This window comes from Petaurus breviceps, unplaced genomic scaffold (assembly GCF_028583685.1).
Source record: "Petaurus breviceps papuanus isolate PSGF00001 unplaced genomic scaffold, PetGlider_PUasm1.0 108, whole genome shotgun sequence".
In the NCBI taxonomy this organism is placed as follows: domain Eukaryota; kingdom Metazoa; phylum Chordata; class Mammalia; order Diprotodontia; family Petauridae; genus Petaurus; species Petaurus breviceps.
This window is the reverse complement of record NW_027185593.1, coordinates 4,463,295-4,485,181: the sequence shown is the minus strand read 5'-3', so window position 1 is coordinate 4,485,181 and position 21,887 is coordinate 4,463,295. Positions and strand designations below refer to the sequence as shown.

Genomic DNA, 21,887 nt, shown 5'->3' with positions numbered 1-21,887 from the left:
AATATCATCTCCTTTGATTCTCACAACCCTGGGGGGTAGGTGCTGTTATTGTCCCCATTTTACAGTTGAAGAAACTGAGGCAGGGATAAAGTGACTTGCCCAGGATCACACAACTAATAAGAGTCTGAAGCTAGATTGAACTCAGATTTTCCTGACTCCAGGTCCAGCATTTTCTGTCTTTCTGTCATCCTGTGAAGTTTTCCTTGTAAAGATTTCTTTCCTTTCTCCTATTTTTAGTTATAATTCTTTTGTTTCATTTGACACATATATTCCTCTTTTAAGGAGATCACACTCAATTAGCCATTCTGCCAGTTATCCCCTGGAACAGAGGTGTCACACATGACCCACAACACCCCCAAGTACAGCCTGAACCAGATTAAAATATAATTAAGAAATTTTTAACAAAATAAATGAAAATGCAGTAAAACATAGATAATATTAATATGCAGTTTTCTAAGTTAGTATGTGGCCTGCGGGAATCCTTATGTATGTTAGTGGCCCCAGTTTCTATTTGAGTTTGACAGCACTGCTCTAGAATGTATTACTAAAGTAATGTTTGTGAGCATCGGGAAGGGCAGTGATCACATAGAGCCTTGCACAGGTTATGTCAGATTAATCTCATTTTCTTTTTTTCAGAGTATAATTATACTGATAGGTCAAAGGAATGCTGTAAATTTAGCATATCTAAATTTTGTCAAAATATTTAACTAAATCTCTCTTATTATCCTTATAGTAAAGATGGTGATGTGTGGATTATATGCTACTACAATTAGGTGGGCTTGGGGCTGGTGGAATTACCAGACCCAAGGAGTAGACATTCATTGATGGGGAAGAGGTCAGTCTGGAGTGAGATCTCTAGTTAAATACTCCCAGAAATCTCTCTTTGACCCAGTGCTATTCAAATTTTTTAGTAATAAATTATCCAAAGATGTAGTTGCTGTTATTTATCAAATTTGCAGATGATGCAAAGCTGGAAGAGAAATTAACATATTGAATGGCAGTCAGGATCCAAATAGGTCTCGACAGGAGAGGATCTTAGGACGTTGATTATCAAAGATAAGAAGCCCTTTAAAAAATACATTGTCAAAGCAAGGAGGGACTTTATATATTTGCATATAATCCCATCTCCTCTCAAACTGAGTTCCAATGAAGTAAAGTCACTTTCCCATGATCCCACTGGAAAAAAATTGCTCGATGCAGTCTCAATTCTCCTGATTACCAGAGCCCAGGATTCTTTCTACTGCAGGATACTGCTGCTAAATGTATTGCACTTTGTGGAATTGTTGAGTAGAATTTTCAGTTTAAGCTGAAGTGAGCTGAATCTAAATAACCCAAGTCCACACAGAAATTAGAATTCCCTTTTGTAAATAAAACATTTCAGTTGTTTGACTTGAGGGAAAATTAAGCTTTTAATGTCGTGCTAACCCAGCATAAGTGAAACTGAATATTGTACAAGTTCATGATGAACCAGAAAGCCTGTGTCATCATGTCTTCTGTTAGCTGAGCAGAAGCTACAAGGACATGTGACCTCCTTTCTTTGTTGATGTTTTCAGTAAGCTCTGATGAGTCTTCAGCTGGAGCACAGGTGTAGGAAGCATGCAGAATCTGTCTCCCTGCCTCGTGCTCATGTGCTGGTGGGATTACTTCTCTCAAGCTCCAGCCTTTTGGATAAAAGGTAGTGATGAGCTCCTGACAGCCCATGACATCATTCACCTTCTGTCAGGCTACAGGAGTCAGTATTGATGTTGGGTGGTATGGGTTCCCTGACCATTAGGGCTTGGTCCTTTTTCTCTTCCTCATTCCTTCTGTGGACTTCAGAATAGAAGTGGAAAGAGCTGTACTTTCTGTGCTATGGTTACATATGGTTCAGAGAGAATCACTCTGAGTTTCAGTTTCCTTTTTTATAAAGGGGGATAAGTGGTACTACCTACCTCATAGAGTAGTTGTAAGAATGAAATTACCTGCCAAGTAATGTCATTCCTGAGTCCAAAATAGCTTTTGAAAATAGGTTCTTCCTCTGCCATCCCACTGTAGCCACCCTAATTTAGGCCTTAGCTCCTCTCACCCAGACTATTGGATTGATCTTTAATTTCCTCTCACCCCATTAATTCCCTTTCCAATCCATCCTTAAGCTGTCGAGTAGTCTTCCTAATTATGAACCTGTTCATTTTTCTTTCTGTGCAAAGACGTCTAGGAGTTCCCATTTAATTACCAAGACCATGAAGACCACAGAAACTACTCCTGTATGTAGGGCATTTATGAACTCTGAAGCATTCTTTAAGTCATAGCTGTAATTATTTAGTCACAGTGTAGCATAGTGGAATGGGCACAAGACTGAGAGTCAGAAGATTTGGGTTTGAGTCTCAGCTTCATGTGATCCTGAGAGTGGAAGATTTTCCTGTTCTCTTAGTCTCAGCTTTCTTATCCAAAAAATGGGGAGTAACAATTATTGTACTCCTAACCTTATAGGACCATTGTAAGGAAACTGCTTTGTAAAACTGTAACGCATTGCGTGGCTAAGTGGTGCAGTGAATAGTACACCAGCCCTGGAGTCAGGAGGACCTGAGTTCAAATCCAGCCTCAGACACTTAACACTTATTAACTGTGTGACCTTGGGCAAGTTACTTAATTCCAATTGCCCTGCCCTCTCCCCTCCAAAAAGTAAAGAACTATAGAAAAGTGGATTATAATTATTTTTGTCAATAATTCCAAGGCAAAACACTTATGTTGAGAATTCTCTCCCAGACATTTTCACTACTGCTCCCCAGGATGCAGGAGACTGATCTTCCCCAGTGCTACCCTCAACTTCCCAGATGACTTTTCCTCAATGGGCAGCCTAGCGTAGTAGGAAGATCACTATGTCCAGAATAAGGAACAGGGTCCTTCTTGCCACTTACTACATGACTCCATAAGATAGGCAAGTCACTTCACCTGCCTGGGCCTCATTTTGCCGATCTATGACACAAGAGGACTTAACTAGATGTTCTCTAAGGACCCAACCAATCCTAAATCTATCTTCCATGAACTACCAGCTTTGGACTTATTTACTGTTCTTTTTCCTTTGGCATGGAGTTGCAATTTGAAAAGAATCTTATGAAATGCTTCATCAAGGAATTGTACGATATGAAGAAAAGAAGGGCAGGTCATGTTAACAAGAGTGACCAGCCAAAATGTTCCCCTGGCACCCTCTCCGTGCCAGGAGAAAGCAAAGAAAGCCTCCAGCCTGTTGGGTGAACTCCTCCCCCTCCCCTTTCTAGTGACTGAAAAATTTTTGGAAGGTATTGGACAGGAGTTGTTTGTACAGGGTGGGCAACATATAGGTTGCCAACTACATTGTTAGAAGGAACTGCTAATTAATGAGATCCAATTTGATTTTTTGAAGAAAATGCTTCACACTAAAGTTTTAGTTGCAGAGGAGTTATTACCCTTTTGTTAAGTGGAATTTCAAGTGTCCTAACAAGTCTGTGATGGGGAGTTTTTCTGTGTGGTTTTGTTTTGTTTCTAGGGGATGAGTGAGTATCACCTGACTTACCACATTGTCAGTTCTATGGTCCCAATAATAGTTTCCCATATTTCTGGAAGCACTTCATGGTTATAGAGTGCTTTACATGCACTGTCACATTTGGTTTTAACAACATTCCAAATATTTAGATGGAGGAGGAGGAAAATTACTTAGAGAAGGGAAAGTAACTTCCTCCAAGTCACTCAGCTGGAGCTAGAAGTCAAACCCAAGACTGCTGCCTTCCAAGTCCAGTGATCATTCTAGGAGACTACGCTGCTACTGGCACCATCTCCTTCCCACGTCCCCTCACTGTTTCTGGTGCAATTGGTTGGGTTTTTTTATTCTAATCTTAACAGACATCAAATTAAAGTGTACATATCTGTATACAAAGTAGAACAGAAAAAAGAGATTGTATATGAAACTGGTTTTTGCCTTTAGTTGTATAAGCACCCTTTCTTGGGTTTTAATTATTATTCTTGCCATAAACAGCAGCATGGTATAATAGAATATTAATATTGGATTTGTTGTTGGAGGACCTGTGTTCACCTCCTAACTACCACTTGCTACTTTTGTGACCTCGGGCATGTTCTCTCTCTTTCTCTCTCATTTTCCTCATCTTTAAACTGAAAGGGTTCTGTCTGGCTCTAAATTCTGGGTTTTTCTGGGTTTTTTTTTCCTCCTGCACACTTCAGCCCCTCTTACAGCTAGCTTTCTACAGTAAAGTATCAGTTACTGGCAGAAGAAAGCCTTTTCTCTGGTTTCTAGTAGAATGGGAGGGACTAACATTTTACACAAAGGTCAAAAGAAAATCTCTTTTGACTTTTGCTTTCTGATGCATTTCAGGTTAAGTTTCATCATTGTTCCAAGTTTGGTATCCCCGAGATCTGGTCAAAAGCATACTTAATTTCCAGAAATACGTTTTTGGTAGGGAGTGGGGATAAGGGAGGAAAGGAACAGTATGATTGCAACTGAAACATCTCTGCATGTTTGCTCCCCTGAGCACCTTTTCGCCTGTATATCTTTATCACCCCACCCCCCCAAACCCTGTGTTTTCCAATGCTGTTGACACTGATCTTGAGTCACAGAGTATGCGTCATGCATGGGATCTCTGGAACTGGGCTAGTAATGTCAGACTGTTGTTCTGGCATGAGAAGGACCGACACGTTCTGTCCCTTAACCTGAAGACTGCTATGAAACAATAGCCATTTTATTTGAAAAGCTTTCCCAAGATGAGTGCTTTATTTTCAACTCTCGCAGAGTAGGAGCCCAGCTCCCATTTGTAAAGTTTCTACTAGGATTGACTAAGCCCCAGAAATACTCTTAAGCCATCAAGGCCATTAAGCTAATATGATGATTGGGTTTTTATCAGGAAGGGAGATTTTTATTTCTTCCCCATCAATTGATTAGTGGGTGAAATAAACATAGAATCATAGGATTTGAGGACTAGACATGACCTTAGAACATAGAATTCAGGGCTGGAAAGGACCTTAGAACATAGCACATCAGAGGAAGAGGTTCTTAGAACCTTAGAACATAGAATATTATACCTGGAAAGAACCTTAGAGGTCATCTAGTCCAACCCCCTTGCTTAGCATATGATGAATATATTCGTTCTTAAAGCAGGAAAGTGTTTTACTCAAAATCACATAGACAGTTGGAAGGTCTGGGCTCTAATCCAGTTCTCCTGACCCCAGTCCCAGTGTTCTTACTACAATATTACACTGCCTCCTATTCCTAGTAATAATAACTAATACTGTTAATGTTTCTGTATCATTTTCAGGTTTGCAAAAGCTTTGTGTATTGTCTCATTTGGCCCTCGCAGCAACCCTTTGAGTTTGGAACTGGAGATGTTGTTACCCTCATTTTACAGATAAAGGTTAAATGGCTTGCCCATGGTCATAGTTAGTAAATTTTGGAAGATGTCTCCTCTGAATTGAAGTCCAATGCTTTTGACAGTACCAAATTGTCTGCAGTTCTGTACACCTGTATTGTTGACTTGAGAATACATCAGTTTCCATATTTTTCTGTGGTAGTGATTTCCAAACCATGCTTATTCTGTGACCATTCTTCCCTCACTAAAAAGTGAGAGGGACAGAGAAAACCAGCTTGCATGATTCTCAGAGTATGGGAAGGAAAATAATGTTAATGAGGCTAGAAACATACTCAATCTCCCAACTCAATGCTTTTTTACCAGCTTTTTCACTTGCATTTTTATTCCATGCCTGAAGGGCTGTCCTTCATCTTGTCTCCTAGTTTCCCTGGCTTCCTTCAGGTCTCAGCCAAAATCCCACCCCATTAATGCTAGGACTTCCCCTCTGTTGCTTATCTCTAATTTTTCCTTATATATCTTATTTGAACATAGTTGTTTATATGTTTGTCTCCCCCACTAGATTGTGGCCTCCTTGAGGGCAGGGACTGTTTTTTATGTTCTCTGTATCCTCAGCACTTAGCATAATACCTGCCACACAGCAGGCACTTAATAAATGTTTGACTTGACTTAAAAGATAGATTGAAGCCAGATTTTGTCTGGCTTTAAAAACTAAACAGGGGAATTTATATTGTATTGTATTTTAGGCAATAGGAAGCCACTGGTACTGATTGATTGGGGAATCACATGGATGGATATACATAAGGAAAATTGTTTAAGCAGAGGTATATAAGATGGCTTGGAGAAGGGAGAGACTTGAGATAGGGAGCCCAGTTGGGAGACCACTACAATAATCTAGGTGAAGGCCTGAACTATGGTGCTAACTGACTTAAGAGGTTGGATGCAAGAGATGTTGTCAAGGTAGAAATGGCAAGATTTGGCAACTGATTAGATGTGTGGGGTGTGAAAGGGAGGAAGGGAGAATAATGCTAAATTTATAAACCTGAGGACCTGGGAAAATGTCAGTGCTTTTTACGAAAACAAGGAAGTTTAGAAGAAGGGAAGGTTTAGGAAGAAAGATAATAAGGTCAATTTTGTACATGTTGAATTTGATGCATCTCTGGGACATCCACTTGAAAAGCCCAGCAGGCTGATGCAGTTGTTGCAGTACTGAAGCTTGTGGGAGAAATCAGGGTTGCATCCACATGTATTTGTGAGTTGTCTGCATAGAGATGTTAGGTAAAGACATGGAAGCTGATGAGGTCACCGAGAAGATGTAAGGGTAGAAGAGGAGCCCTAGGACAGAACCTTGGGAAATATCCACAGTTAGGAGGCATAATCTAGGGAATGAGTCAACAAGGAAGCTGAGAAGTGGTCAGACAGGTAGGAAACAGGAGAAACAGGAAAGAGCAGTGCTATAAAAACCCAGGAGAGAACATCCATAAGGAGAAGGTGATCAGCAGTGTCAAAGGTGGCAGAGAGGTCTAAAGGATTCACATCAAAAACAGCCATTGAATTTGGCCATTAAGGCTTCACTGCTAACTTTGGAGGGATCAGTTTCAGTTGGTTGATTAGGTCAGAAGCTAGATTACCAAGGGTTGAGGAGTGAGTAAAAGAAAGGAAATGGAGGCAGTGGGCGTAATAGCTTTTCCAAGGAGTTTGGCTAAGAAAGGGAGGAGAGGTCTTTCTCTCTCTCCCTTTGGCCTCTTTCAGTCAATGGAGTGCTTGTTAGCGCAGGCTGCAGTGTAAAGATGGCTAAGTCTAAGAACCATACCACCCACAACCAATCATGAAAGTGGCACAGAAATGGCATCAAGAAACCTAGGTCACAGAGATATGAGTCTCTGAAAGGGGTTGACCCTAAGTTTCTGAGAAACATGCACTTTGCCAAGAAACACAACAAGAAGGGGCTGAAGAAGATGCAGGCCAACAACGCCAAAGCCATCAAGGCCCTGAGCACCGAGGCCTCCAAAGCCAAGCTCCTCAGGCCCAAGATTCCCAACGCGGCCAGTGCCCAGCATGCTAGCCACAGGATGGCCACCAAGCGTCCAGGTCCTAGGATCGGCATCAAACGTCCAGTCTTCAGGATCACAAAGCCTGACTCTGAGGTTGCCAAAACTACTGACCCCAAGGTCACCAAGTCTGTCACCAAGGTCAGTAAGTCTGATCCCAAGGCTGCCAAATCTGGCCCCAAGGCCACCAAATCTGATGCTAAGGCCACCAAGTCTGATTCCAAAGCTGCCAAGTCCTATCCCAAGGCAGCCAAGTCTGATTCTAAGACTGCTAAGCCTGCTGAGTTCAAACCCAAAAATGCTGGGGCTAAAGCTGCTAGTTCCAAGCCTTCAAAATAGATGCTTCAGGATAGAAGGACTTGTTTAAAGCTAAAACCACCCTTTTTTCCCAGCCAGGGTATGATTATTCACTATTTTGCACAAATAAAGGAAATGGTGAATCATAAAAAAGGGGGGGGGGGAGGAGAGGGATGGCTAGGTGGCATAGTGAATAGAGTACTGGCCCTAGAGTGAGGAGGACCTGAGTTCAAATACAGCCTCAAACACTTAACACTTATTAACCATGTGACCTTGGGCAAGTCACTGAATCCCAATTGCCCTGCCTTCCCCCCTCCAAAAAGCAAAAAAAAAAAAGGGGGGGGAAATCTATGGATTAGAAGATAATAGAATGTAGTGACAGTTTTTTAGATGAGATAGATTTGGACATCCTTGAAGGCAAGAGGGGAAAACTAGTAGATTGAAGATTAGAGAAGACAGAATGAGTAAGGATGCACCTTACTGGAGAAGATGGAAGGGGATGAGACCCAGTGCACGTGCAGAGGGCCTGGTCTTGGCAGGAAGGGAGAAACAGAGAGTGGAAGGTGATGTCGAGGAACATATGCTGAAGAGAAGGGGGAAGAGGGTGTTTATGTTGTACCTTGATTTTCTCATTTAAACGATACAAAGTCCTTAGCTGAGTGATCTGAGAAGATACAATTTAGACAGCTTCTGTAGAGAGTGAAATAGGGAATGGGGGGGGGGGCGGTGCAGGGAGAGGAACAACACAGAATATGGGGATTGACTTACTTCATCAGTGCTCTAGTTAGGGCTGGATAACATGAATCTGTAGTGGACCCATTTGCCATAGACATTCATCTAATGTTTAGATTCATAAGAAATTGATTGAAACCAATCACATGGCCCTAAGGTTGGCTTTTTATTGACCTAGAATTGGTTTTCTAATGTGTCCTATAGTATCTAACCCAAGACAATTTGATCATTTATCTCTTTTAATAGAATAAATGTAAAATAATTAGTATCCATTTGATTCTTATTTTTTTTGTATCATAAATATGTTTCATGCCAGTTCTTTTTATGGGTAACTGGGTAAAATCAGGAAATTTAAAGAAAATAAACAAAAGGGCTAATAACCAAGACTCCAGCCATTAAAAAATTCACGATTCTAATTCAAATACAGAAGGTATGCATGTATGATTTTAGAAATTTCTTCTCGGGGACAGCCAGGTAGCACAGTGAGTAAGAGCACCAGCCCCAGAGTCGGGATGACCTGGGATCGAATCCAGGCTCAGACACTTAGCACCCACCCAGAAACACCTGGCCATGTAACCTTGAGCACGTTACTTAACCCCAATTGCTTAGGGGCAGCCAGGTGGCACAGTAAGTAAGAGTGCCGGCCCCAGAGTCGGGATGACCTGGGATCGAATTGGGGCTCAGATACTTAGTACCACACCCAGAAATAACTGGCCGTGTAACCTTGAGCAATTGCTTTAAAAAAAACTTAACCCCAATTGCTTTAAAAAAAAAAAAAAGAAAGAAAAGAAATTTCTTCTCTAGGTTAAACTTCACCAGTTCTTTCAACCAGTCCTCATGTGGCATGATTTCAGGTCCCTTCACGATCCTGATTGCCCTGTCATGGCTATGCTGCTGCTTGTCAGTGTCCTTCCTAAAATAGGGTATCCAAAACTAACTACAACAGGCAGAGCATGATTTGTTCAGGGCAGAGAACAATTCGACTGTAACTTCCCTTGTTCTGAGATCTATGATTCTTGGAATGTCACTCCCAAATTACATTTGCTTTTTTAACTACTAGGTCACATTGGTATGTAAAGCCATATCTCCTCTGTTTATCAGCACTTTCATACTTGTCACTAAATATGGTGAATTGCTTGTATTATTATTGATTTGAATAAAATTCCTCAAAAAAGTTGCTTAAAACCTTATTTATTTATAGCTACAATTTTTTAAAAATCACAACTGAGGGGGAGGCTAGGTAGCACAGTGAATAGACCACTGGCCCTTGAGTCAGGAGGACCTAAGTTCAAAAACTAGCCATGTGACCTTGGGCAAGTCACTTAACCGCAGCTGCCCTACCTTCCCCCTCCAAAAATAAATAAAATAAAAATCTCAACTGAGGACTGAACATGATTTTATTAAACATGTTCACCATGAGAATGCACCTCCTTCACGTCTTTGCAGAGCTGGGGTACTAAGGTATGGAACTTTGCATATACTGTCAGCCTTAGTCAATGTGTAGGGCAGCTCTGCCCTTTTAGATGGCTCTCGTATGGGTATGGGGTTGGGAAATGAAGGCAATATAAAATCAAAAAATACTAGCAAATTTTTTTTAAAGCAATTGGGGTTAAGTAACTTGCTCAAGGTTACATGGCCAGTTATTTTTGGGTGTGGTGCTGAGTATCTGAGCCCGGATTTGATCCCCAGGTCATCCTGACACTGGAGCCAGTGCCCTTACTCGCTGAGCCACCTGGCTGCCCCTAAGCAATTGGGTTTAAGTAACTTGCTCAAGGTTACACGGCCAGGTGTTTCTGGGTGGGTGCCAAGTGTCTGAGCCCGGGATTCGATCCCCAGGTCATCCTGACACTGGAGCCGGTGCTCTTACTCGCTGTGCTACCTGATCACCCCTAAATATCATTTTTTAACTGAAGAAAAATTTTATAAAATATCCATAGTTCCACAGAAGTAAAGGGTTCTATTAAAGTTTCATTTAAAGTGAAAGGCCCTGTGACCACACAAAAGCCAACACAGCAAGCCCAGACTCTACGCATGCCTACATGACCATTGTTCAGGACCTTGAATTTGAAATCAGGAGACAGGGGTACAAGTCACATTGTCATTTTTTACTTTATGAATGAATGATTTATGTGAGCATTTGAGTTGCCATATGCCAAACACTATGCTAAGTGTTGGGGATATATATATACAAAAGTGAAAGCAGTCCCTGCTGATAAGGAGCTTATATTGTAACAGGGCAAAGTAACACTTGTAGGGGAGTAGTAGAAATGGAAGCTATGATTATGATAATCACCTAAACACCAGGAGTTAGATTTTTTTCAGGTAACAAGCATTTGTTTTCTCTCCCCTCCCCAAGAAGAAACTAAAAACTTTAGTAAGAAAGGGTGTGTCCAACAAAACAAATTCCTACACTGGTCATGTAAAGATCTATTGCTCACTCTTCATCCTAAGCCCATCACCTCTCTGTCAAGGGGCAGGTAACATTCGTCCTCACTGATCTTATAGAATAGTGGTCAGTTATTGCATTGATCAGAGTTCTTAAGTCTTTCAGAGTTATTTGTCTTTACATTGTTGTTGTTATTTTATAAATTGCTCTCCAGGCTCTTCTTATCTTACTCAATATCACTGTATCCTAGAGCACTCTTACTCCTCACCTCTGCCTCTTGGAACTCCTAACCCCTGTCAAAGCTTGTGTTTTTCAGTCATTTAGTCAACTCTACATGGACTTTGATCCATGGGGTTTTCTTGGGAAAGATATTGGAGTGATTTACTATTTCATTCTCAGGTGTGCCCCCATTTTACAGATGAAGAACTGAGACAGGTGGGAGTTCGGTGACTTGCCCAGGGACACACAGCTAGTGTCTGAGGCCAGATTTGAACTTAGGTCTTCCTGACTGCAGCCCCAGAGTTCTATTTACTGCACCACCAGCTGCCCCAAGACCTTTTAGGAGTAGGTCTTTCTGAATCTAGTGAGATATTATTACTATCTCTTGCTTGGAACTGTTCACGTACTTATCTTAAGCTGGTATTACTCTAGTCTTTCTGCTGCCCTCTTCCCCTTGCCTGAGATTCTTCCTTCCCTCTCTCCTCTCCTTTCTCCTATTGGGAGAATATACAAGAAGCTGACTGACTTCTGTTACTGCTGTTAAAAAAAAAAAAAAATGGAGCCAGGCCCTCAGCCACAGGTTGAGCAGAGTTTTACTAGCCTTTCTGGTTCCACTCTTAATTTCTTCCCATCTTTTTTTTTTCCTTTCTTTCTCCTTTTTAGCACTTCACCCCCATAAATCCTTAGCTAACCTCTTGAACTTGTGCCAAGCCAACGTGACTGGGCTTCCTGTGTAACGGGAAGAAGAAAAAAAGAATGAGAAGAGCATTGACCTCAGCTTCCCTTCCCCTGTCCCTGCTCAAAAGGGATCCTGTTGCCCAGTGTCGTCCCGGGGGTTGCAGGTCTTCACATGATTTGACAGTCATCCACCCCACACTCTGGAGCTCAGGCGATAAACACCACCACACACAGCCTTGCAAGCCGGATAGTCACAGGCTGGCCTTTTCTTGTTGCCGCATAATTGCTTTTAATGGGCCCAATCTGTGCCAAGTAGTCATCAGTTGCCTTTCGGCCTTCATTGTAAGGAGGTTTCCGAAACAAGCCTTTTCATTCTTGTAGCTCCGTGGCACAGATTGGAAGCCTGAGGTCTGACTATTCACAGCATGTCTATTTTTGAGTTTTTGTGGGCACCTTATTCATTCCCCTCTCTCAAGCCTCTTTCCAAATATATCCACAATGGGAACAAATTTAGCATTTGTATGAAGAAATGGGAGGAGGATAGTAATGGTCACAAGATGTTATTTTCTTGTTGCTACATTTGAATTTTTTATTTTTGCACATTAAAAGACCTTATTAAGGTTTTTATTACAAACTCAGCCTACCAAAAGGTCACAGATGTATTCATAATGGCCTGGACATATTTGCTCAGGTCCCTTTCAGCACTGACATTCTCTGTTTGATGTTGTAAGGCTGTGTCCAGCTCCAGAATTGTATATTCTACATTCTCAGATACCTTCCAATTCTCCTCTTTTAGGTTCTGTGTTCTAAGGTCACTTCCAACTCCAGTACTCTATGTTCTGCATTCTGAGGTCAATGCAGCTCTGCTGTTTTATGTTCCGTGACCCCTTCCACTTCAGGCTCCTAATTCTTCATCAGTCAAATGGGATAATAAACATTATACCACTATCTCACAGGGTTGATTGAAAGCAAGTGCTTTACAAACCTTAATGTACCATACATTTGTGAGATAGGTCTCTTCTAATTCTGACATATGATTCGGTGATTTTACTTGGCCAGTATTCTGTAGAATCTATTCATTCAGAACATCCTAATGGGGTCCCTACTATGTGCGTGATACTGTGGTAGGCATTTTGAAGGCTACAAAAGAAGATAGAGCCCTGCCCATCGTAATCATCGTTATCATTATAGTAATAGCGTTTTTGTGGCACTTTAAAGGTCTGCAAAATGCTTTACGAATATCTCTTTGGATCCTTACAACAACCTTGGGAGAGAGATGCAATTATTGTCCCCATTTTACAGATGAGGAAACAGGCATAAAGAGGTGGAACTTGCCCAGGGTCCCACATGTGGTATCTAAGGAAGGATTTCAACTTAGGTCTTCCTGACTCTTTACCAGCATTTTATCTACAGCTCCATCCTAGAAACTCATAGGAGTCAGAAAAACAATAATAATCACAGTCATAGTTCTTATTTCATGTTGCTGTTAGTCACAGCCATAGTCCTGGGCGAGGTGGGCTCAATTCTGATCTCTGCTATGGAGGGAGACAGAGGTTGGAGGATCTCTTGAGCTCAGGAGTTCTCAAAAGCAGTAAGCTGTGCCCAAATAGGTCCACACCAAGTTCAACATGAATGTCATGAGCCCCTAGGAGAAGACCCACCACATTGTCTAAGGAGGGGCAGACTGGACCAAACAAAGACAGCAGGTCAAAGTTCCCATGCACATCAGTAGTGAGACTGGGCCTATGAGTAAGTGCCTCTGAACTGCTAGCCTAAGTGATATGGGCATATCCTATGTCTAAAAAAAAAAGAATGCAATAATTCTGTGAACTAAGTAGTACAAGGGTTATTGTCCCCTTTAAAAGACAAGGAAACCAAGGTTCAGAGGGATAAGCTACATTTATGTGGGTTTGATTGGTTTCTGATCTGTTAGGTCACAAGCAGGAAATCAACAATCAGCTAGAGACCTGGTTTCTAGAAGTTTCCAGACATAGAAGAACCAGATATAAGTGGGGAGTAGGGATAGGGTGAAGAAGAAGGGATCCAGAAAAAGGGCCCAGGGCAAAAGGGAGAACAGAAGTAACAGTAAAGGGGACACAGGAGTGAGGGAGCGAATGTGGACCAGGAACAGATAACACATGGGACAGAGAAAGCCTAGACTAGAACAAACAGACTGTTTTTCCAGACTCCAGTATTGAAGCCAAACATAAGATTTTACATGTATGTCTATTAAATTTGATCTTGTTAAACTCATAGGATCATCAATGATCAAGAAGACCTTCGAGATCATCTAACCTTTCAGTTCTATAGAGGAAAAAATTGGGGTTTAGTGAGGTTACTTGGCTGGCCTGGGCAGTAAATAGTACCTTTTCCAGCCTGTCAAGATCTTTTTTGACCCTTACTCAACTGTCCTTTTCATATTCCTCCAAACTTTGTAATCTGCAGCTTTTGTAAGAATATGCTCTATGGGGGCGGCCAGGTAGCACAGCGAGTAAGAGCACCGGCTCCAGTGTTGAGAACACCTGGAGATCGAATCCTGGGCTCAGACACTTAGCACCCACCCAGAAACACCTGGCCGTGTAACCTTGAGCAAGTTACTTAACCCCAGTTGCTTAGGGGCGGCCAGGTGGCTCAGCGAGTAAGAGCATCGGCTCCAGTGTTGGGATGACCTGGATCAAATCCGGGCTCAGATACTCAGCACCACACCCAGAAATAATAACTGGTCGTGTAACCTTGAGCAAGTTACTTAACCCCAATTGCTTAAAAAAAAAAGAAAATGCTCTATGCCATTAACCAAATCGCTGATAAGAATGTTAAATAGTATAGGGCTGAGTACAGGCCTTTGGGCACCTCCTTCTCAAATGCCACAGAACCATTCATTACTGCTATTCTGGAGCTTGACTGTTCCACCATTTCCTAATCCACCTAATTACCCTACTGTCCAGCTCAGATCTCTCCATCTTTTCCAAAAGACTAACAAGAGACCTTTGTCAAAGGTTTTGCTGAAATCTACTGTTTCTACACAGCATTCCCTTGATCCATCAGTTTTGTAATCTCAGGACATAAGATTAGTTGGGCATGAACTGTTCCTTAGGCATGCATGGAAGTGATATGTGATCACTGCTTCCTTTTCTAAATGTTCAGTATATTTTTGTTTAATTAAAATGTTGTAGAATTTTGCCAAGAATTTCAAGTGCAGCACACAGACTCCATTTTGCATGATGTTTGCATGTATGTTTGGGATGTCCACAAAATATCCATGTGGCAGCATAGGAGAAGTTTGGAAGGGGCCTTAGAGATCACATAGTTCCACCCATGTGTGATAAGGAAGAAAAAACTGAGACCCCAAAGGGAAGATAAGCATACAGGACAAGAAAGAGCAGAGCCAAGATTTGAACCTAGTGTTCCATCAACTTGCCTCGGCGGCAGGCGCAGGTGCAACAGTAGCAGCATGTCCCACAGGAAGTTCTCCACTCCCAGGCATGGGTCTCTGGGCTTCCTGCCTCAAAAGAGAAGTAGCCAGGGAAAGGTGAAGAGCTTCCCCAAAGATGACCCCACCAAGCCCATCCACCTGACAGCCTTTCTGGGCTATAAGGCGGGCATGACCCACATTGTGTGAGAGGTGGACAGGCCTGGCTCGAAGGTCAACAAGAAGGAAATAGTAGAGGCTGTCACCATTGTGGAGATGCTCCCCATGGTCATTGTAGGCATTGTGGGCCTGCACAGCTTCCAAACCATCTTTGCTCAGCACATCAGTGATGAGTGTAAGAGACGATTCTAGAAGAACTGGCATAAATCCAAGAAGAAGGCCTTCACCAAGTACTGCAAGAAGTGGCAGGACAATGACGGCAAAAAGCAGCTGGAGAAAGACTTCAGCAGCATGAAGAAGTAGTGCCAGGTGATCTGCATCATTGCCCACACCCAGATGCACCTGCTCCCTCTGAGGCAGAAGAAGTCCCACCTGATGGAGATCCAGGTGAATGGCTGAGAAGCTGGACTGGGCCCATGAGAAGCTGGAGCAGCAGATGCCTGTGTCCACTGTGTTTGGACAGGACGAGATGATGGACATCATTGGAGTGACCGAGGGGAAGGGCTACAAAGGTGTCACCAGCCCCTGGCACACAAACCCACCGAGGCCTGCGTAAGGTGGCGTGCATTGGAGCTTGGCATACTGCCTGTGTGGCCTTCTCTGTGGCTCAAGCTGGCCAGAAGAGCTACCAGATCAAGGATGGCAAGCTGATCAAAAACGTGTCCGCTGATTATGATCTGTCTGACAACAGTATCAACCCTCTGGGAGGCTTCGTCCACTACAGTGAAGTGACCAATGGCTTTATCATGATGAAAGGCTGTGTCGTTGGGACCAAGAAGCGTGTCCTCACCTGGAATAGTCTCTGCTGGTAGAGACCAAACGTCTCGTCCTGGAGAAGATTGACCTGAAGTTCATTGACACCGCCTCCAAATTTGATCCTGGTCGGTTCCAGACCTGGAAGAGAAGAAAGCTTTCATGGGACCACTCAAAAAAGACCGTGTCACAAAAGAAGAAGCTGCCTAGGGTTTGCAGACCAATGTGGAGCTGGTGAATTTTTCAGAACTAAAAAAAAAAAAAAGATTTGAACCTAGTTCTTCTTATTCCAAAGTCACTGCTTTTACTACTAAAATACAGTCTAGCCAAACACATTCATTTTACAGAGGAAGAAACTATGGCACTGATCAGTTCATTAAGCCATATATAACTCCTGAACTACTCTGTTTTCCCAAAGAAAAATGATCCTTCTGTCCTAAAGACATTGACTCTTTCTTCCTTTTCACTTTTGTCTTGTCTCCAACCAAACAGTGAAAAAGCACTATTTTTGACATAGACAAATGACTCAGTAGATTCTACTCAGTTACTGAGGCAGCAGTCCCACAGGAATTCATTGCCCATACCCCGACTTGCAACGAGAGTTGCCCGGTTTGTACTGAGGAGGGTTTAAAAACAAGTTAGGGAAATGCAAAACTTATTAGAGAGAAGCGCTGAGGACCCATGGCTGGGGAGAGGAAGGTGGGTGGGGAAAGGGAGGATAGTCCTCAGGCCTGAGATGTCAAGGAGCCGGCTGGACCACCTGGCCATTCCAATGCCTAGGCCAAGTGTCTCTTTCTAAAAGGACAATGAATATTGTTTTGGTGGAGGGTCTGATGAAAGGCTAAAAGGAACTAGAAATCATTTAGTATAATGTCCTTTTTTACAGTGGAAGGAACTAGGCCCCAGAGCTGGCCATCAAAACCAAATCCAGAGTTCTTTCTGCCACATTAAAATTGTGTTGCCTATGTGCCTTGTCCTCCCTTCCATCAGTCAGTCAGTTTTGAACAAGCAACAGGCATTTATTAAGTGCCTATAGTATGCCAGATATTAATCCAAGGAAATAAGTATAAAGAATGAAACAATCCCAACTTGAAAGAAGAGTACAGTCTAATGGGGAAGACAAGTAGAGGTCCTGTGTGTTTATACATATTTATGTCCTTATTTTTCAGTTATTTCAGTTGTGTCTGACTCTTTGTGACCCCATTTTGGGTTTTCTTGGCAAAGATAATAGAGTGGTTTGCCATTTCCTTCTCCGGGTTATTTTACAGATGAGGAAACTGAGGCAAACAGGATTAAGTGACTTGCCTAGGTTCACAAAAGTAGTAAGTATCTGAGACCAGAATTTAATTCAGGAAGATGACTTGCAGGCTGGGCACTCAATCCACTGTATGACCTAACTGCCACACACACACACACACACACACACACACATACACACACAGCATAAGTAGTATAAAGTAAATAAGTACAACTATATATATAGAAAAGGAAGTATGTAGTTAAACATGTTCCTGTTGTCTTGACAGGCTAGAATATGAGACTGGCCTAGGAGGCTGGATGGTGTAGTAGAAAGACCATAGACTTTGGAATCATAGGGCAAGTTACTTAGCGTTGCTGGGCCTCAATTTCTTTATCTGTAAAATTGAGAAGATTGGTAGTAGGACTTCCTTTAGTGTATGGGTTCCTTTCAACTCACAAATATTGTGATTCTTTGAATAACCCAACTTTATAGTTTTATAAGAGTTTTCCTCCCAATAACCCTAAGAAATAGAGAGAGTTTTAATCTATCACTACAGAGTCAAGAAACAGAAGAAGGGACTTGCTCAGGGTCATGGCATGGGTTTAGTACCAGGGGTGGAAGAGGGCTTAGAACCAGGTCTTCTGATGCCCAAGAGAGCACTTGTCACAACACCACATTCAATGTCTTCTGCAATAGCTAAATTTGAGTGGCAGGGCCTGAATTGCATTGTTATAGAGCTTTAAAAAGATGAATTATAATTTTAAGAACCAAAAAACATTCTTTCTTATTAACATGTGCTCTTTAGTACATTAGGTCCCATTTTAACCTTCTAGATGCCTCCACTGCTTAATGACTCCCAGTTTTAGGAGGGAGATGAGATTTGCAAATCTTTCAAAACAATTTACAAAAGAATTGTAAGCATGTGAGCCTGTCAATCAAGTCTAGGATTTTAAGGAATAGAATCATAGATACATACACAACTTGAGCTAACATTATTGAGAGAATTCAAAGCACTGGTAGGACTCGCACAAAGAGAATAGGAAAGATGTGTGTGTCGACTTCACCAACACGCTTGGGTCCCAGTTTTGTTCTGATTCTGGAATGTAAAGCCACTGGAAGCATCACTCTTAGAGGTACCTGGCAGTCAGTCCTTCTATGATACAAAAATCAGATATAGTGAGGTAGTTAGGGGGTATAGTAGGTGAGAATGCTGGACTTGGAATCGAGAAGACCTGTGTTCAGGGCCCACATTGGTGACTTGTCAGCTGTGAGATGCTGGGGAAGTCTCTTAACTTCGGTCTGCTGTGATCTTAAAATGAGGATAACAGTAGCATCTACCTCCCAGGATTGTTGGGATCATCCAATGAGATAATGAGGACAATGCTTTGCAAATCTTAAAGTGCTCTATACTTTCTGTTTTATTTTTTCTCAATTTGGGTGGAAAATCAGGATCTTTCTTAGCTCTAAGACTGAGCTGAATCTGAATAGCATCAGAAGGCCCATTGAGTACAACCAACAAGGCTTCTAGTGACTGGCCTAGACACAACATGGCTGCCACCTATTTGTCCCAATGTTCTCTTACATAAGAACAGCCAATGTTAGTATTGTTGTCAGCATGGCAAGGTGAGACAGACCATAACTGTAACACCAGAACACCTGAACTGAAGTACCAGATTTGCTACGTACTGTCTGTGTGAACTTGGACAGGTCACTTCATATCTCCCTGTTTCAAATTCTTCATCAGTTTAAAAAAAAAGCCCCATCTAATTTTAAATCTATAATCCTGTGAAGACTCAGAGGACATATGTTCAAAAGATATTCTTAAATCTGATGGAGACAGTCTTAAGTCCAAGAGTCTTTGGAATATCAAGGCCTCCAGCCTACTGCCCTCAGCCATCAACCTGGGAAGCAAACCTTATGGAGATGAAGCCTGGTGCTGCTCCAGCCACAGCTACTTCCAGAAAAGAAAGGTCTTGTCACCCAAGCCCTTAGGACTGTCAGATGGTTTAACATCAGAAACTCATAGGATTCAATCAGTGGAGATGGCCTGAAAGAAGAGAATATCTGCTTTGCTGCTGTACCCTAAGAACCAGGGGACTTTTCCATCTGACTTGAGATGAATCCTTCTATATATGTTGTGTCCTACATTAGAATGTAAGCTCCTTGAGGTCAGAAGCTGTCTGGCTTTTCTCTTTGTACCCTCAGCTTGGTACAGGGCTTTGCACATAGTAGGCATTTAATAAATGCTTTATTCGTTTATTTTCATTCATTCAAGATGGACAGTAATCCTGTGGAGTTCAAACATATAGTCTATTTATTAACATTACATGAGAGAAGATGAGAAGGGTAGGTTGTTAGAAGCCCCTGGGACTGTTTCACATCTTCCTCCAAAACACATTTTGTATTTTGACTTTAGGAGGGGGAAACAGGGTTAATCTTGCTTGAATGAGAATTGTAAAATTAGGCCAATTGCTCTAGATTTATATGGATTTATTTTTCCTCTTGGCCTTGGATCTTTTTCTACCTATAAAAAGTACTCAGTGTAATTGTTCATAGTGTTCCCCTTTGTGCTTGCTTGCCAAAGATTAGCTTGAGCTAAAGACAAGCACAGTAATGACAAAACGAATCTACCAACAGGGGAATGTACAAAAAGACATTTCTAAACACCAGGCAAGGGTCCAGCACTATCGAAGTGAGATCCTCATTCACTGTGGGCTAACATTGGGAAATCTGTCCCTGAAAATGAACTTTACAAAGAAGTCACAAGAACTAAAGTCTAGCCTAGAACCTAAAGAAGTGAGGCCATCAGGGCAGTTAGGTGGCGCAGTGAATAGAGCACCAGCCCTGGAGTCAGGAGGACCTGAGTTTAAATCCAGCCTCAGACACTTAACACTTACTAGCTGTGTAACCTTGGACACAAAATAAGTCACTTAACCCCAATTGCCCTGCCTTTCCCCCTCCAAAAAGAAAAAGGGGAAAAAAAAAGTGAGGCCATCAGTGAAAATAGGCAGACTGGAGGGCAGATTGAGTTCTTCAGGACCACAAGAAGGGGAGAGAAAAAAGGACAAGCTGGATTTATATGCATTCCTGCCATGAAAAGATCCCTTGATCCAGAGTCAGAGTTCAAGTCCCACCTCTGACACTCAATACCTCTGTGTCCTTAGATAAGTCACTTCAGTTCCCTTTTCTGTATAATGAGTTCAGACTAGATGATCTCCAAGGTTCCTTCCAGCTCTCCATGTACAATCCTGTGTCCTATGGCCATAACTTAGTGTGGTTGGTGTAGTGGAGGTCCCACTGAACTTGGAGTCAAGAGAAACCTGGGTTTGAACCCCATCTTGTTGTTTTTTAGGGATGTGACCATAAACACGACCCTTATTTGTAAAGTGGGGATAATGCCTGTAGTACCTACCTCTAAGGGTTGTGAGGATCAGATGAGATCGTGGATGTAAGATGTAGTATGCAAGTTGTATGGCTCATTAATCATTCAGGAAGGATTTACCAAGCTCCTACTATGTGCCAGACACTGTGCTAGGTACTAGGACTACAAAGATAAAATTTTAAAAGTCCTTGCTTTTAAGGAACTTGCATTTTACTGGGGGCAGGGGTGAGGTTAGGATTAGTATTGGTGTAATGGCAAGTGCTCTCCTAATGGGCAGTGCCAGACAGCCTCCTTATAAAGGCCTCGAAGGCAAGAGCTGGAATGTTACATGAGGAGCATAGCAGATAGGCAAATTTGTCCAGAATACAGTGTGCATCCATGGAGGAGAACAGTGCACAGTGAACCGGAACAAGGAGGCTGGAGCCAGATTGTAAAAGAGCTCGAGGCACCAAAGAAGTGGAGGTTTTGTTTTATCCTAGAGGCAATGGGGAGACCAATTAGAAGGCTACTGGAGATGATAGGGCATCGTCATCAGCAGCAGGATCATGTCACTCATATCACATTATGGAGTTCAAATAGAAATGGAACAAGTTGCTGCTCTACTATTATTTTTTATTTAATTTAATGGACTCTTACACAGGTGGTTAAAATAACTGCTTTTGGAAATTTCATACAAGCATTAGAATGTAAGCTCATCCTAGGCTCAATAAAAGCCCCTTGGGTAACAACCCCAGTGGTGGCAGGACAACAGAAATGATAGGCACTTCATCCTGTTCTCACAACAGGTCGGTCTCTCTGCTAGGTCTCCATGTTTTGAAAACTTTTCATTCCATGTAGTTTGGAGAGTAGTTTATATGCTGACATGTATTAAGGACCTTGTTCTTGAGTTTTTCAAACTCATGTTATATCAGGAAGATTGGGGACAACAATTGGGGTCTGCAGTAACAGTTTACTTTCAGTTCAGTTTGTTCATTGAGTTCTCCAGGATGTTTTGAGGTCTTTAGGTGGGAGTTTATGAGCTGTCTTTTTACCTGCCAGGTAGGTGTTTAGTAGATGCCTCTTGGGATTGATTGCCCAACTGCTTTGTCTGTTTGCATAATCCGCTCTTGTCCCTAAATCCAGGCTTTTTCTCTAGACTCCCCTGATCCCCACCATGGTGATCTTTTGCTTTATGGGCTAGGGCTATTCCCCAACTGTTCTGTGGGGGATGAGGGAGGCATGGCATGGCCA

General features: G+C 42.2%; 2 protein-coding genes and 1 pseudogene across 2 annotated transcripts in view; all 3 read left to right on the top strand.

Moving 5' to 3' along the window:
• GNG7 (G protein subunit gamma 7) overlaps positions 1-21,887 on the top strand; it is a 160,717-nt gene that overhangs the window by 50,094 nt on the left and 88,736 nt on the right. The window lies entirely within an intron of this gene.
• On the top strand, positions 7,247-7,720 carry LOC138153672 (large ribosomal subunit protein eL29-like). The gene has a single exon (XM_069078031.1). It carries the CDS (start codon positions 7,247-7,249, stop codon positions 7,718-7,720), a length of 474 nt encoding a protein of 157 aa, XP_068934132.1.
• Positions 10,490-19,446, top strand: LOC138152922 (large ribosomal subunit protein uL3-like; annotated as a pseudogene).